At 40.1% G+C, this 15,067-nt stretch overlaps 1 protein-coding gene across 1 annotated transcript in view; it reads left to right on the forward strand.

Annotated features, from left to right (window-relative positions):
- Nucleotides 1-15,067, forward strand: part of LOC109062179 (protein farnesyltransferase subunit beta-like) — a 30,796-nt gene that overhangs the window by 8,876 nt on the left and 6,853 nt on the right. Inside the window, exons 4-8 of the mRNA XM_042746772.1 lie at nucleotides 11,505-11,577; nucleotides 12,436-12,527; nucleotides 13,569-13,715; nucleotides 13,814-13,897; nucleotides 14,227-14,313. Coding sequence (XP_042602706.1) covers nucleotides 11,505-11,577; nucleotides 12,436-12,527; nucleotides 13,569-13,715; nucleotides 13,814-13,897; nucleotides 14,227-14,313 — 483 coding nt within the window. The remainder of the gene's footprint in view (nucleotides 1-11,504; nucleotides 11,578-12,435; nucleotides 12,528-13,568; nucleotides 13,716-13,813; nucleotides 13,898-14,226; nucleotides 14,314-15,067) is intronic.

The following is a 15,067-nucleotide window of genomic DNA, read 5'->3' on the forward strand; positions in this document are numbered from 1 at the left end:
ATTCTGATTTTGTGATAGTTCATTTATGATTTTTTATACTATATGAAATTTGTAATAGTTCATGTATGCTTTTTTATACTATATGAAATTTTGTAATAGTTTGTGTATGCTTTTTTATACTATATGAAATTTGTAATAGTTCATGTATGCTTGTTTTTAACTCTATGATTTTGTAATAGTACGTGTTTTGGTCTGAAATCTAAAAATGGACGGGTCAGACGACTTATGTCAATCAGACCAATCCTCCACAGAACTGACGCCGGGACGAGGTTGAAATGCTAAGTATACTGCCGGACTCTTTAGAGCAGTATTTGTTTAATCAAGAATCCCCTGCTATTTTGGATCTTTTTGAATTAGCCGTAAATCCAAATATGAATTTGTTTGATCCTCTGCTAAGCCTAGACAACGATCGCGTTGTACAACACGGCGGTGTTTTAAACAACCCACCGGCAGCGTGTACCGAGGCTGATCCTGACAACACAGAGCACCCCGTCGGTAATGATACTTCGCAACCGTCCGCATCAGGTAATGTTGACCCTACTACACAGACTCGATTAAGCCGTACAGACCTTGATAGGTTGATTTGTGAGGGTGGGGACGTTAACGGATATCATGTTTTACCACGACCTCGTTTCAATAGCCTGACATTGAGAAGGACTACGAATCTGAGAGAGATTAAACTCTACAGATTTGGCCTCTTACCACATCCGCTTACACGACATGCTTACTGGAATTGTGAATTTCGCTAGGGAATTTGACCAAAATTCTCTGGTGATCAATATCACATTGACGGCTCCCCAGTTTACAGACGCCCGTTAGTGGGGTTTTAACTCACGGTAATAATTACGACGTGGATGGGTTTATGGATCAAATTGAAAGAGTTTTACAGAGCAACGACCGGGTTACTATCTGACCAAACCGTAGAATTTGAAGCTTCCGTAGCCATGAACAGACAAGGCGGAGGTCGTCGTCGGAAACTCGTGGACTTGGCTGTTGATGAGGTCATCAAAAGGAAAAAGACGAGTTTATTTTGCCCGACCAATATTTCAAATAATTTGTGCTTCTCCATCTGTCTCGCCCGTTTTCTTAACCCCCAACACCCCGAGAGTGAGCTAGAAAAAACTGGGTACCGTCATCCAAAACAGCGTCGGCTTCTCAATCCAAGACCGAATCGGTTTCAGCGACATAGCCTCGTTTGAACGAGCGCTAGGCATTAAAATCGTCGTATTTCACAGATCTAACGCAATGATCTTAGAAACCTACAAAAATTCAGACGAACCCCATCCAAAAACGGTCTTCCTGTATCTCCACGACGCCCACTACTACATGATAACGAGTTTGAAGGCATTCATCGGTTCACCATTTGTGTGTCCATTTTGCTACAAAATCTTACACCAACCGCAGTGCCCATCGATGTAAGCACGCCTGCAACATCTGTTTCGATGCGGAATGTTACAGGTCCCCTGTAAGAATCATACATTGCCCCGATTGTTTGCGTTACTGTAAATCGACTTATTGTTTCGAAATTCATAAAAAAAACCCCCCTCCCCGGTCAGGAATACCCCGCATGTGATATGATCAAATACTGCAAAATTATGTAACAGACGTTACAGCGTTAAACCGGGCAACGAGAAAACCAAACACACATGCGCCCCAGACAAAAATGTGTGCATTGTCGAGAGCGTCTGATGGACGATGGGGCGCATCAATGCTTCATACAACCTCTACAGCCTAGGGAACCGTGCGAAAACTACATCTTTTTACGATTTTGAAACGCGTTACGAAAATGGCCGCCACGAGGCTAATTTTGTCTGTGCCCTGACATTATTCAAAGGTCAGAAATTTACCGCCTACGGTACGGACTGCATCGCTAAGCTAATCAAGCGCTTCAGACAACCCCGATACAAAGGGTACTGCTTCATTGCTCATTACGCCTCCAGATTTGACGCCTTTCTAATTCTGGAGTATTTTTGCAAAGCAGGGATCGTGCTTGAGGTCATAATGCAAGGCTGCAAACTACTCCTGATGTACGACGACGCATTTGCCCAACGATACATCGATAGCTACTCATTTTTCCCATTCGCTCTCGCCCAAAATGCCCGCGGCGTTAGACTTGACGACGACTGAAAAAGGCTACTTCCCCCATCTTTTCAACAGGGTGGAAAATGAGAACTACGTCTGACCGTACCCTGACAAAAAGTTCTACAACTACGAGAACATGTCGATAAAGACCGAGAAAAGTTCGACGCGTGGTACAACACGGTGAAGGGCAAGTTCTTTAACTTCAAGAAAGAACTGTACGACTACGGCGTTAACGACGTCGTGTTATTGCGTGAAGGATGCATGAAGTACAGGGCGTCATTCCTACAGTGCACCCAACTCGACCATTTTGGGTTCACGACGATCGCCAGCTGCGCAATGGAGGTCTTCAAAACACATTATCTCGCCAGAAACACGCTCGCCCTGACGCATAGCAAAACGTACATCCGTCAGAATAAGTCCTACTCAAGCGGTTCGATCCAATGGCTCGAGTATATAAAAAAGACTTGAAACGTGGACGTTCATCACACCGTAAACCACGGCGAAGTATCGATCGGTAAGTACTTTTTAGACGGCTACTACGAGCAGGACGGCATCAGGTACGGCTTAGAATACGCGGGGTGTGTCTTCCATGGACACTGCTGTCGCTTTGAACCCAATCAGACGCACCCCCTGTCCGGAGTACCCCTACGGGGGTTCTCAGGAACCAGTTTGACGATAAGGTTGAAATTCTCTGGAACGCGTACGGTTTGCAAATCCAGGTTCTTTGGGGAATGTGAATGGGATCGGATGAAAAAGACCGATCCCTCCGTGATAGAATTTATGGCCGATTATTCCGCCCCAGAGAGATTGAATCCGCGTGATACGCTTAATGGGGGCCGAGCCAACGCCTACAAACTATACCACAAAGTGAGCGGCGATGAGAAAATAAGCGGAATAATCGCGGATAATCGGACATAAATTCTATCACGGAGGGGTCGGTCTTTTTCATCCGATCCCATTCACATTCCCAAAGAACCTGGATTTGCAAACCGTACGCGTTCCAGAGAATTTCAACCTTATCGTCAAACTGGTTCCTGAGAACCCCGTAGGGTACTCTGGAGAGGGGGTGCGTCTGATTGGGTTCAAAGCGACAGCAGTGTCCATGGAAGATGCACCCCGCGTATTCTAAGCCGTGCCTGACGCCGTCCTGCTCGTAGTAGCCGTCTAAAAAAGTACTTACCGATCGATACTTCGCCGTGGTTTACGGCGTGATGAACGTCCACGTTTCAAGTCTTTTTTATATACTCGAGCCATTGGATCGAACCGCTTGAGTAGGACTTATTCTGACTGATGTACGCTTTGCTATGCGTCAGGGCGAGCGTGTTTCTGGCGAGATAATGTGTTTTGAAGACCCCCATTGCGCAGCTGGCGATCGTCGTGAACCCAAAAGGGTCGAGTTGGGTGCACTGTAGGAATGACGTCCTGTACTTCATGCATTCTTCACGCAATAACACGACGTCGTTAACGCCGTAGTCATACAGTTCTTTCTTGAAGTTAAAGAACTTGCCCTTCACCGTGTTGTACCACGCGTCGAACTTTTCTCGGTCTTTATCGGACATGTTCTCGTAGTTGTAGAACTTTTTGTCAGGGTACGGTCCGACATAGTTCTCATTTTCCACCCTGTTGAAAAGATGGGGGAAGTAGCCTTTTTCAGTCGTCCTTTTTCAGAAGTCTAACGCCGCGGGCATTTTGGCGAGAGCGAATGGGAAAAATGAGTAGCTATCGATGTATCGTTGGGCAAATGCGTCGTCGTACATCAGGAGTAGTTTGCAGCCTTGCATTATGACCTCAAGCGCGATCCCTGCTTTGCAAAAAAATACTCAAGAATTAGAAAGGCGTCAAATCTGGAGGCGTAATGAGCGATGAAGCAGTAGCCTTTGTATCGGGGTTGTCTGAAGCGCTTGATTAGCTTAGCGATGCAGTCCGTACCGTAGGCGGTAAATTTCTGACCTTTGAATGTCAGGGCACAGACAAAATTAGCCTCGTGGCGGCCATTTTCGTAACGCGTTTCAAAATCGTAAAAGATGTAGTTTTCGCACGGTTCCCTAGGCTGTAGAGGTTGTATGAAGCATTGATGCGCCCCATCGTCCATCAGACGCTCTCGACAATGCACACATTTGTCTGGGGCGCATGTGTGTTTGGTTTTCTCGTTGCCCGGTTTAACGCTGTAACGTCTGTTACATAATTTGCAGTATTTGATCATATCACATGCGGGGTATTCCTGACCGGGAGGGGGGTTTTTTTTATGCATTTCGAAACAATAAGTCGATTTACAGTAACGCAAACAATCGGGACAATGTATGATTCTTACAGGGGACCTGTAACATTCCGCATCGAAACAGATGTTGCAGGCGTGCTTACATCGATGGGCACTGCGGTTGGTGTAAGATTTGTAGCAAAAATGGACACACAAATGGTGAACCGATGAATGCCTTCAAACTCGTTATCATGTAGTAGTGGGCGTCGTGGAGATACAGGAAGACCGTTTTTGGATGGGGTTCGTCTGAATTTTTGTAGGTTTCTAAGATCATTGCGTTAGATCTGTGAAATACGACGATTTTAATGCCTAGCGCTCGTTCAAAGATGGAGAACCACAAACAAAACGATTCGGTCTTGGATTGAGAAGCCGACGCTGTTTTGGATGACGGTACCCAGTTTTTCTAACTCACTCTCGGGGTGTTGGGGGTTAAGAAAACGGGCGAGACAGATGGAGAAGCACAAATTATTTGAAATATTGGTCGGGCAAAATAAACTCGTCTTTTTCCTTTTGATGACCTCATCAACAGCCAAGTCCACGAGTTTCCGACGACGACCTCCGCCTTGTCTGTTCATGGCTACGGAAGCTTCAAATTCTACGGTTTGGTCAGATAGTAACCGGTCGTTGCTCTGTAAAACTCTTTCAATTTGATCCATAAACCCATCCACGTCGTAATTATTACCGTGAGTTAAAACCCCACTAACGGGCGTCTGTAAACTGGGGGCCGTCAATGTGATATTGATCACCAGAGAATTTTGGTCAAATTCCCTAGCGAAATTCACAATTCCAGTAAGCATGTCGTGTAAGCGGATGTGGTAAGAGGCCAAATCTGTAGAGTTAATCTCTCTCAGATTTGTAGTCCTTCTCAATGTCAGGCTATTGAAACGAGGTCGTGGTAAAACATGATATCCGTTAACGTCCCCACCCTCACGAATCAACCTATCAAGGTCTGTACGGCTTAATCGAGTCTGTGTAGTAGGAGGGTCAACATTACCTGATGCGGACGGTTGCGAAGTATCATTATCAACGGGGTGCTCTGTGTTGTCAGGATCAGCCTCGGTACACGCTGCCGGTGGGTTGTTTAAAACACCGCCGTGTTGTACAACGCGATCGTTGTCTAGGCTTAGCAGAGGATCAAACAAATTCCATATTTGGATTTACGGCTAATTCAAAAAGATCCAAAATAGCAGGGGATTCTTGATTAAAACAAATACTGCTCTAAAGAGTCCGGCAGTATACTTAGCATTTCAACCTCGTCCGGCGTCAGTTCTGTGGAGGATTGGTCTGATTGACATAAGTCGTCTGACCCGTCCATTTTTAGATTTCAGACCAAAACACGTACTATTACAAAATTATAGAGTTAAAACAAGCATACATGAACTATTACAAATTTCATATAGTACAAAAAAGCATACACAAACTATTACAAATTTCATATAGTATAAAAAAGCATACATGAACTATTTCAAATTTCATATAGTATAAAAAAATCATAAATGAACTATCACAAAATCAGAATATGAAAAGCATATATGACTTGTTACAAAATCAGAGTATAAATGAAATATCGGATTATATGTAAACCAGAGTATAAAAAACCATAAATGAAATATTAAAAATCATAGCAGACGTGTGATATAAGAATTACTCGGAATACATCTATATTCAATTTGACTCTGTGGTCTCGTCTACGATGGTGAGAATAAGGTGATGCAAAATGAGCACCAATTCCCGTTGGTATTGACTCACCATACGATCATTTCTATCAAACTGCTGATCAATCGTTGATCTCATAGCATTGACACGACGGAATATTTCATCGGCCAGATCGTGAATAAACCGTTCCTGCGCATCGAATCGACTGCGTGTATCGAGGTGATAGGCACGGAGCTCGCCGTGCAACGCGTCTAATCTGCTATGGGTTTCGATTTGTCTGTCACGAGACTCGCTGTGCAGCGCAATCAATTTGTCGTTAATATCATCTTGTACGTCACGGAGTTCAACGTATTTGTTGTTTATGTCAACCTGAGCGTCGCGAAACTCTTGACCAAATGATTCTATCAAATTAATGGGCCTACGAGTCGGGGGCAGATCATCGAATGGTTCATCAACCAGCTGACACGCCGGAACTTCTTCCACTTCTAGTTCTTCCGACGACGGTGAGTGAGAAGGATATGGTGTTTGACCCAGGTTGGTGGTTGACACCTCGCCACGCTCGCTCGTCCAAGAACTCTGGTCCCAAGCATCGATTTGAGCCGTACCCCAGGTTGTCACGTCATCCTTATGGCTTCTACTCGAGTCTGCTGGGTGTAAAAATAAAAAAAAAATCTTAATGGTTTGACTCCGTCGGAGTTTAAATGCAAATAATGTGGATAGTCTTACCATAAAAACAGCTCGGTCTCCGGACTGGTCGCCGGGCTGTTCGGTGGTGTAAGACAAAGAGTGTTCCTCTCTGGAGAGCTCTCAGGACTGATCGCCGGGGTAAAACGATAAGCCTTTCTTGGTAGTTCGCAGTTCGGTTCAGGTCGGACCATCGGTGTGTAAAAATGATAAGTCTTTCTTTGTGGTTCGCCGTCTGGTCCAGGACTGACCGGCGAGGTGGGGCGATTTGTTTTTCTAGGCTTCTTTCTTGCTGGTTCGTCGCTGGGTCCAGGAAGTGGTTCGCCCCAGGATCCTATTGGATTCTCGACGTGCGCCGGAGCGGAATCAGTTAGGATGTGAGGTTTGTCTGTTACGTTGACGGTGGGATCTTCGTCGCCATCTTGCGTGAGATCGATAACTGTCTGGAAGCCGGGTTGGGTGATAAATTGTATGAAATCAAAAAAAAAAAAAAAAAAAAAAAAAAAAAAAAAAAAAGATTTCTCATAAACATAAAAAAATCTAACATTTTGATTTCTCATAAAAAATGTGGGAGATGGATCTTGTTTTACCAGCGGCTGCGCTGTCTGGATCAATCGCGAGCGCTGTGAATAAAAAAAATATATAAAATAAAAAAAATAAAAAATAAAAAACATATATAAATTTATAAAAAAACAAAAATTAAAATACGATCATTTTAATTTATAAAAAAAGAATAGTTAATACGTACTTACATGTATTAATACCGTGAAAGGCTTGATGCTCAATATTTGAACCTGAGATAAAAATAAAAACCTGTTGTTTAAAACACATGGAGAGGGTTTTTCATTTTAATTTATAAAAAGAATAGTTAATACGTACTTACATGTATTAATACCGTCAAAGGCTTGCTGCTCAATATTTGAACCTGAAATAAAAAAACAAACAAAAAAAACCTGTTGTTTAAAAACACATTGAGAGGGATTTTATTTGCTAGATTAATGGAGCACACACACACACACACACACACACACACACATATATACATATACATATACACGTACACACACACACACACACACACACACACACACACAAACAGAGAGACAGACTGTGACAAAGAAACACAAGTTCATAACATTAAACTGCCGCAGATGGCATACATTTTACTATAACAGTATCATTTCACCCAGACTCACCGGAGGGAGCCATTTCACCATCGTATCCGTTTCTTTTTTTTTTTTTCAGCGAGAGCTGTTAACAACCGGAAAATCGTGTTCATAGATGACGAACGGATAACGCGGTGGTAAAACGTCGATTTAAGGGACACAGAATTGTTTTTCTGAAATCCTATACATAGCGAACTGAATTGAAGCACGAAAAGCTAAGCGACAGGATATCCTCGTCTTTTCAAAAATAAAAGTATTTTCAACAGGATTCGTCAATTTTCAAAATAAAAAGTATTTTCAACAGATGTCGCCGTATTTTCAAAATAAAAGTATTTTCAACAGGATGTCGCCGTCTTTTCAAAATAAAAGTATTTTCAACAGGATGTCGCCGTCTTTTCAAAATAAAAGTATTTTCAACAGGATGTCACCGTCTTTTCAAAATGAATGTATTTTCAACAGGATGTCGCCGTCTTTTCAAAATAAAAGTGTTTTTTTTTCACACAAACAGTCTGGCTGCGATTGGGACGATAGATGCGTCGATATTAAGTCAAATAACACATACTTTATGAATATAGTGTTAAAATATCTCTATCAGCGGTTGAAATAAAACAGCATAACATGAAGAAAATGACAGGAATTAAATGTAATATGGTTTAAAAACGCTATAACATCGCAGACTGTAAAAATAGCATAACATACATTGATCAATTCATAGTATTTAAATATCACTACCATAAGATAAAATAAGACAGCAAAACTTGAAGAAAATTACAGGAATGAAATGCAATATGGTTTAAAGGCATCATATACTGTAAAAAATAGCATAACACGCTTTGATCAATTAATAGTATTTAAAATATCGCTACCATCAGAGAACATGAAATGATAAAATACTCACTTTTATCCATTGTCTTGGAGAGCGATTGTCTTGGAGAGCCGTCCGAGAAAGTTTTCCTGGTTCAAGTGATCGTTTGAACGTCAAATTTATAAAGGTGTTCCGTGAAAGAAATCGGTGTTGAGTGACCGCTGGGTGTCATCCTTGTTCTATGAATGAGCTTGTTCAAAAGGTGGGAAGCTATGCAAGGGTCGCTGGGTGTCACCGTAAAATTCGTGGGGAAAGAGAGACGCTAGGGGGTGACCGACCGTAATTCATAGAGGCGCTCGTCAGAAAACTGTCAAAAAACATGTTACTCCTGAATGAGATACGATGGTTTTTAATTAACAATGTCTTTAAAGATATTATGGTTTTGCTTATCTGAAACAGTCGGTTTGAAGATAATTTTTTTATAACCGTTTGCGGACACTGAGAAACTCGCGCATGCAGGGCACGCGCACTCTCTGTCTGACAGCGCGGAGGGTGCCTATATTCTGAGACAGGGGTAAGGTCATTCAGAGAGAGTCTGACAGATGGAGCTGCGAGACTGTTTCTCACAAAGCTGAAGCTTCTGTCTAAAATAAGGTAGGCAGATTGGTTTAAGTATATTTTTTATAACCGTTTCATTTATAACCTTCTAAAAGAATAGAATGTTTTTTCAACCTTAGTTAAATCGCTTTAGATTATGTATATTATATAAAGGATAGAATATAAAGAACGGTGTGTTTTCAACTTTAGTGTGATAATTTATATAAAGGATAGGATGTTTTATATATGAATGTGAAATAACTAAAATGTATATACATAAATGTAGAACACATCGATCCCCATTTATATACTGGTCATGAATGGAATGGGAGTGAGACGCACACACACACACACACACACACACACACACACACACACACACACATATAACCGTATAACTGGGACAAAGTTCAAACAACCGGCAGATAGCTTGTGTCAAAACCACATGATCGATGCATGGGGAGGGTTCGTATACCGTAAAACTACGACCAAACGTAATTCATAGGGGGGGGCACCCCGTCAGAAAAAACTGTTAAAAACATGCTACTCCTGGATGAGATACGATGGTTTTTAATTAACAATGTCTTTAAAGATATTATGGTTTTGCTTATCTGAAACAGTCGGTTTGAAGATAATTTTTTTATAACCGTTCGCGGACACTGAGAACTCACGCATGCAGGGCACGCGCACTCTCTGCCTGACAGCGCGGAGGGTGCCTATATTTCTGAGACAGGGTAAGGTCATTCAGAGAGAGTCCGACAGATGGAGCTGCGAGACCGTTTCTCACAAAGCTGAAGCTTCTGTCTAAAATAAGGTAGGGGATTGGTTTCAGTATATTTTTTATAACCTTTTCATTTGTAACCTTTTAAAAGAATAGAATGTTTTTTTTTTTTTCAACCTTAGTTAAATCGCTTTAGATTATGTATATTATATAAAGGATAGAATATAAAGAACGATGTGTTTCAGCAACTTTAGTGTGATAATTTATATAAAGGATAGGATGTTTTATATATGGATGTGAAATAACTAAAATGTTTTTCAACTTTAGCATGATAATTAATTATATAAATTATTGAATGTTTTATATATAAATGTAGAACACACCGACCCCATTTATATACTGGTCATGAATGGAATGGGAGTGAGACGCATACACACGCACGTACATATACATATACACTCACACACACACACACACACACACGCGCACACACACACACACACACACACACACACACACACACACACACACGCATAACCGTATAACTGGGACAAAGTTCAAACAACCTAACTGGGACTAAGTTCAAACAACCGGCAAATACCTTCTGTCAAAACCACATGATCGATGCCTGGGGAGGGTTCGTATACCGTAAAACCACCCATCAAAAAACATGATTTAACACTAGGTCTTATTAAACTTCTGTCAAAAACCACATGATCGATGCCTGGGGAGGGGTCATAGGTTAACCCATGAACTCATTAGGAAAGTTCAACCCATCCATCATAGGGTCACCGGAAGTTCAACCTGTCAAAAGGTCAAAGGTCAAAGTCATAAATCAAGTTGACAGAAGCTGTATCATAAGGACTACTATTGAGAATAATAAATGTTTCTTGAGCACCAGATCAGCATATAATGCATAGAATGATTTCTGAAGGATGATGTGTTACTGAAGACTGGAGTAATAGCTGCTGAAAATTAAGCTTCACAGGAATAAATTACATTTTAAAGACTGTCAGTTTAATTACACTTAATTTTAGGCAGTGCAACAAATTTGTCAACTAAAGCATTAATTCATATTAAACGTGCCCGGTGAAGGCCATATGTCACTCTGATTGGTTTGTTACAAATGTAATGACTGCTTTCTGTGGCCCAGCAGAGAGCAACAGAGGAGAAAAAAGAACAGGGGCTAATGATCTGTTCTTTCAGCTGAGGTACCATCAAATTAGACATGCCCCAGCACCTCTGAAGTCAAGCGCACTGTGTGTAGGCTGTTCTGACTCATGGACTCTATCATTTTAACACTGCCACTTCCTTTGATGGGGATAATTGGAGGATGTCAGCTCAGTTGTTGAACAAACTTTGTACAAATAAGTTGTTGCCTTGTACTAGGCTATTATAAATCTAGATGAAAGTTGAAATGGATCATTTGCCAGTATGTGAATAGAGAGATATGTTTAATGTAAAAATGATTTCTAGTTTGCAATAACTAGATTCTAATAAGATGATTCAATTGATGATTCTACAATCTTTTTTCAGGCCTGCTTTATTGAGGGAGCAACACTGTCATTATCTGAAGAAAGGTTTAGGCCATCTCTCTGATGCATATGAGGTAAACAATGTCTTCTGAAAAAACTTAAAGCAAGTGTTATTTTAGTATTATAGTTTGTGTTAATATATTGAGTGAGATTTTATTTTAATATTTTCTGTTTTTTTTAAATATGTCTTAATAGTATACTTATATAATATGTCTTTGTAATATGTTTTAGGTTTTTAGATTTTAGTACTTCAACTTGAAAAATAGTACTTATTTCAGGCAGTTAATATTTATTTTTAAGTAATGCAAATGTTTTTATGGTTTTGGTTTCTAGTAAAAGATAATAGCACTGACTTAAAGGGATAGTTTACACTTTATTAAAAATTGTGTCATTGTTTACTCATGCTCATGTCATTCCAAATCTGTATGACTTACTTTCATGGGTGGAAAACAAAAAAAAGAGGATACAGTGTGGAAAAAGAATTGAAGAAAATCACGAGAATAATCACAAATTATTTCTGACAGATAAGATACAAAAAAAAACACTTTTTATTGAGCAGCTTAGATATTCTGCTTAATATCTCATTCTGGGTTTGACGTTAAAAAGTCATACAGTCATAGAGGTTTGGATGGAGTGACACAAGCTTGAGTAAATGATGACAGTTTTTTTTATTTTTGGTTGAACCCCATTTAACTGGATATTAAAAAAACAGTTTAGTTTCATTAATAACACAAACACACAAAACTGGTTTACACAGAGCTTTTAAAGATCTACAGCCTTGTGATAGATACTTATTAAGTGTATGTGGGGGGTTGAGAACACCATGCTTCTAGTTTTTGTGTGTATTTGTTTGAGAACACCATGTTCCAGAGCAGCTCTGTGTGTGAGACTGGTGGTAATGGCTGCTGAATCTGCATGTTGTCTGGCTTCAGTGTTTGGATGCCAGCCGACCTTGGCTCTGCTACTGGATCCTGCACAGTCTGGAGCTGCTAGAGGAGCCTGTGCTGGCAGCAGTTGCCTCAGAGTGAGTACCAGCTCTTCTCTGCAGTTCACTCTCAGAATACACGTGGCAGTGAGACAGGTGCTTAGGTCCCCTTACCCAGTTACTATCCTGGTCTTAATGTGGCCACTACAGATAAAGTCAAAGTTGCATTACAGTAGTAGCTGTGACGCAGATACATTCTTTCTCCATGGAGACTATGCTTAGTTCGTTTTATAGCTGCTGGGTTGAAGGATTTTGCATCGTGGGTGGTTATGACTTTCAAACAGACGTTTGTTTGCTGATTTGTATTGTATTTGTTTTTTGTTGTTTTTTTATTGTTTTTGCCATGAAAATAGCCTAAGATGCTGGCATGGCATTAAATAAAAATATACTACTACTACTACCAAACAGACTGAAAAAAATAAAAAACATAATAGTAATTCAAGTAACGGTAACACAGAGGTGAATTCATAAGAAGAGTCTTTTTGCATATTTTTGCTATGATTGTTACTGTATTCTATAGTGTTTTTAATGTTTTTTTCTTGAAAGTGATAATTTAGCAAAAAAGAGTGATCAGTTTTATACAACATTAATAGCAAATTTGATTTTAATATCAAATTAGAGATTAGAGATCGGAATATATTTAGGGAATTGTATTATGTAGTTGGAATTATATTTACATTATTTCATATAGGAGATTGTGTTTAAGATATTTTTTAAAATCTATATCCGTCAAAAATGCATTTAGATTATCTTTACGATTGTCTAATACTCAGTTATTTTTTAAAAACAATGAATCTTGAGAAAATCTCAAACTGAATATCCATTTTTTATACAGTACAATATAATTGCAACATGTAAAAAGATAAATTTTAGTTTTTAGTTATTTATTTTTAGTTTAATTAAACAAGATATTATAGAATTTCAATATCTGTCATTTATCTGTTATCAATGAAAATAATGTTTTAAAATAAAGCTGCTTCCCTTATTATTTTAGGATATGTTTTTTTTTTTTTGCCTAAATTTTAAGTTCCTATCACATTTATTTATTTGCCTATATCGACATTAACTGTTGTCTGCCAGCGTGTGCCAGTTCCTGGCCAGATGTCAGAGTCCGACAGGTGGGTTCGGTGGCGGTCCGGGTCAACACGCTCACCTGGCTCCCACCTATGCAGCTGTAAATGCCCTTTGCATCCTGGGCACAGAGGAGGCCTACAAAGTCATCAACAGGTTTCACGTTTGCTTTGTATTTTCACCTGCTTGCCTACAGATGTTGTGTTGATCATATTACCATGGGAACACATTCTGTTTGCCTCATCCCTCATCAGAGAGAAGCTCCTGGACTTCCTGTATTCTGTGAAGCAGCCAGATGGCTCCTTTGTGATGCATGTGGGCGGGGAGGTGGACGTCAGGTGAGCTCTGTCACCGTTGTTTCAGCGAACCCTGAAGCATCTTCACAACCGCCACACATCTCTTTATTCCACTTGTTCTGATGTTACTATGCTGAACCATTTTTCAAGAGTGACCTTTTACTTTTCCCAGCAGACAGATTAGTGCTAGAAAATGCTTCGCGTTCACCGTACGTCAGTGCTAAACAAAGAAAGTCACTTTGAAAAGTAATTGGATCTCACAGGCTTCCAGGCTTATTCTAATAATGTAGCTTGTGGTTATTAACATGCATAGATGGTGATCATTGTGTGCCTGTTGACTCGTGGTTGCTCTTGTGTGTCTGATCTGATAGGAGTGCATATTGTGCAGCTTCTGTGGCTTCACTCACCAATATAATCACCCCCACCCTGTTTGATGGGACGCACAATTGGATTCTCAGGTAACTACTTCCACATTCTCTTTTAAAACATGCCAGTTAAGTTACATTCAGATTATCCTAGCCCAATTTTCATAGTGCAGCCAATGTAGGCACGCTATGGGCTTGAGGTATGGATCACAAATGGGTTTTTTCTTTTTTTTTAATGAGTTCCATGTCGGCCCTATCTGAATTAGCCCCTGTTAGATTACATATGTGATTCCGATTGGCAGATTCAAATATAGGGTGGGTAAACCAATTTAGTGCCCAAATTTTGCCTATATCAAGCCATTCACCCCACCATGAAATGTTGGCTGGTTGTTGGGGTCAGTGTTATTTTAGTATTATTTTTGTGCGATTATAGAGTTTGATAATGTCTTGAATTATCTTAATATATAATATAATTTTAGTGTAAGTTTAAGTAATTTTGTTGTGTTTTTGTCACTTTCATTAGTTTTTTCTTATTTCTATTTTGCCTAAAATATCCAGGTTTTGGCTGTTAGCACTGTGCAGATCAATCATTGTATAACATTATTTTACAAGAGCTATAGAGAGCAGAGCAGACGGCTCCTTATGCTTTCAAATCACTCTCGAGGTACTTTGGTGTCGTACAATGATTGGTGCGGTAAATTTTTTCTATGTAAACATGCTCTAGTCTAGATGGACACGTTAGACCATTGCATTCACATCTTTTTGCGTATGACACATCCGAAAAATGCAACACTCAAGTAAAAAAAAAGTTAATTTGTCCCATTCCAAATGCCCTCTGTTTCACGTT

This window comes from Cyprinus carpio, chromosome B20 (assembly GCF_018340385.1).
Source record: "Cyprinus carpio isolate SPL01 chromosome B20, ASM1834038v1, whole genome shotgun sequence".
Lineage (NCBI taxonomy): Eukaryota > Metazoa > Chordata > Actinopteri > Cypriniformes > Cyprinidae > Cyprinus > Cyprinus carpio.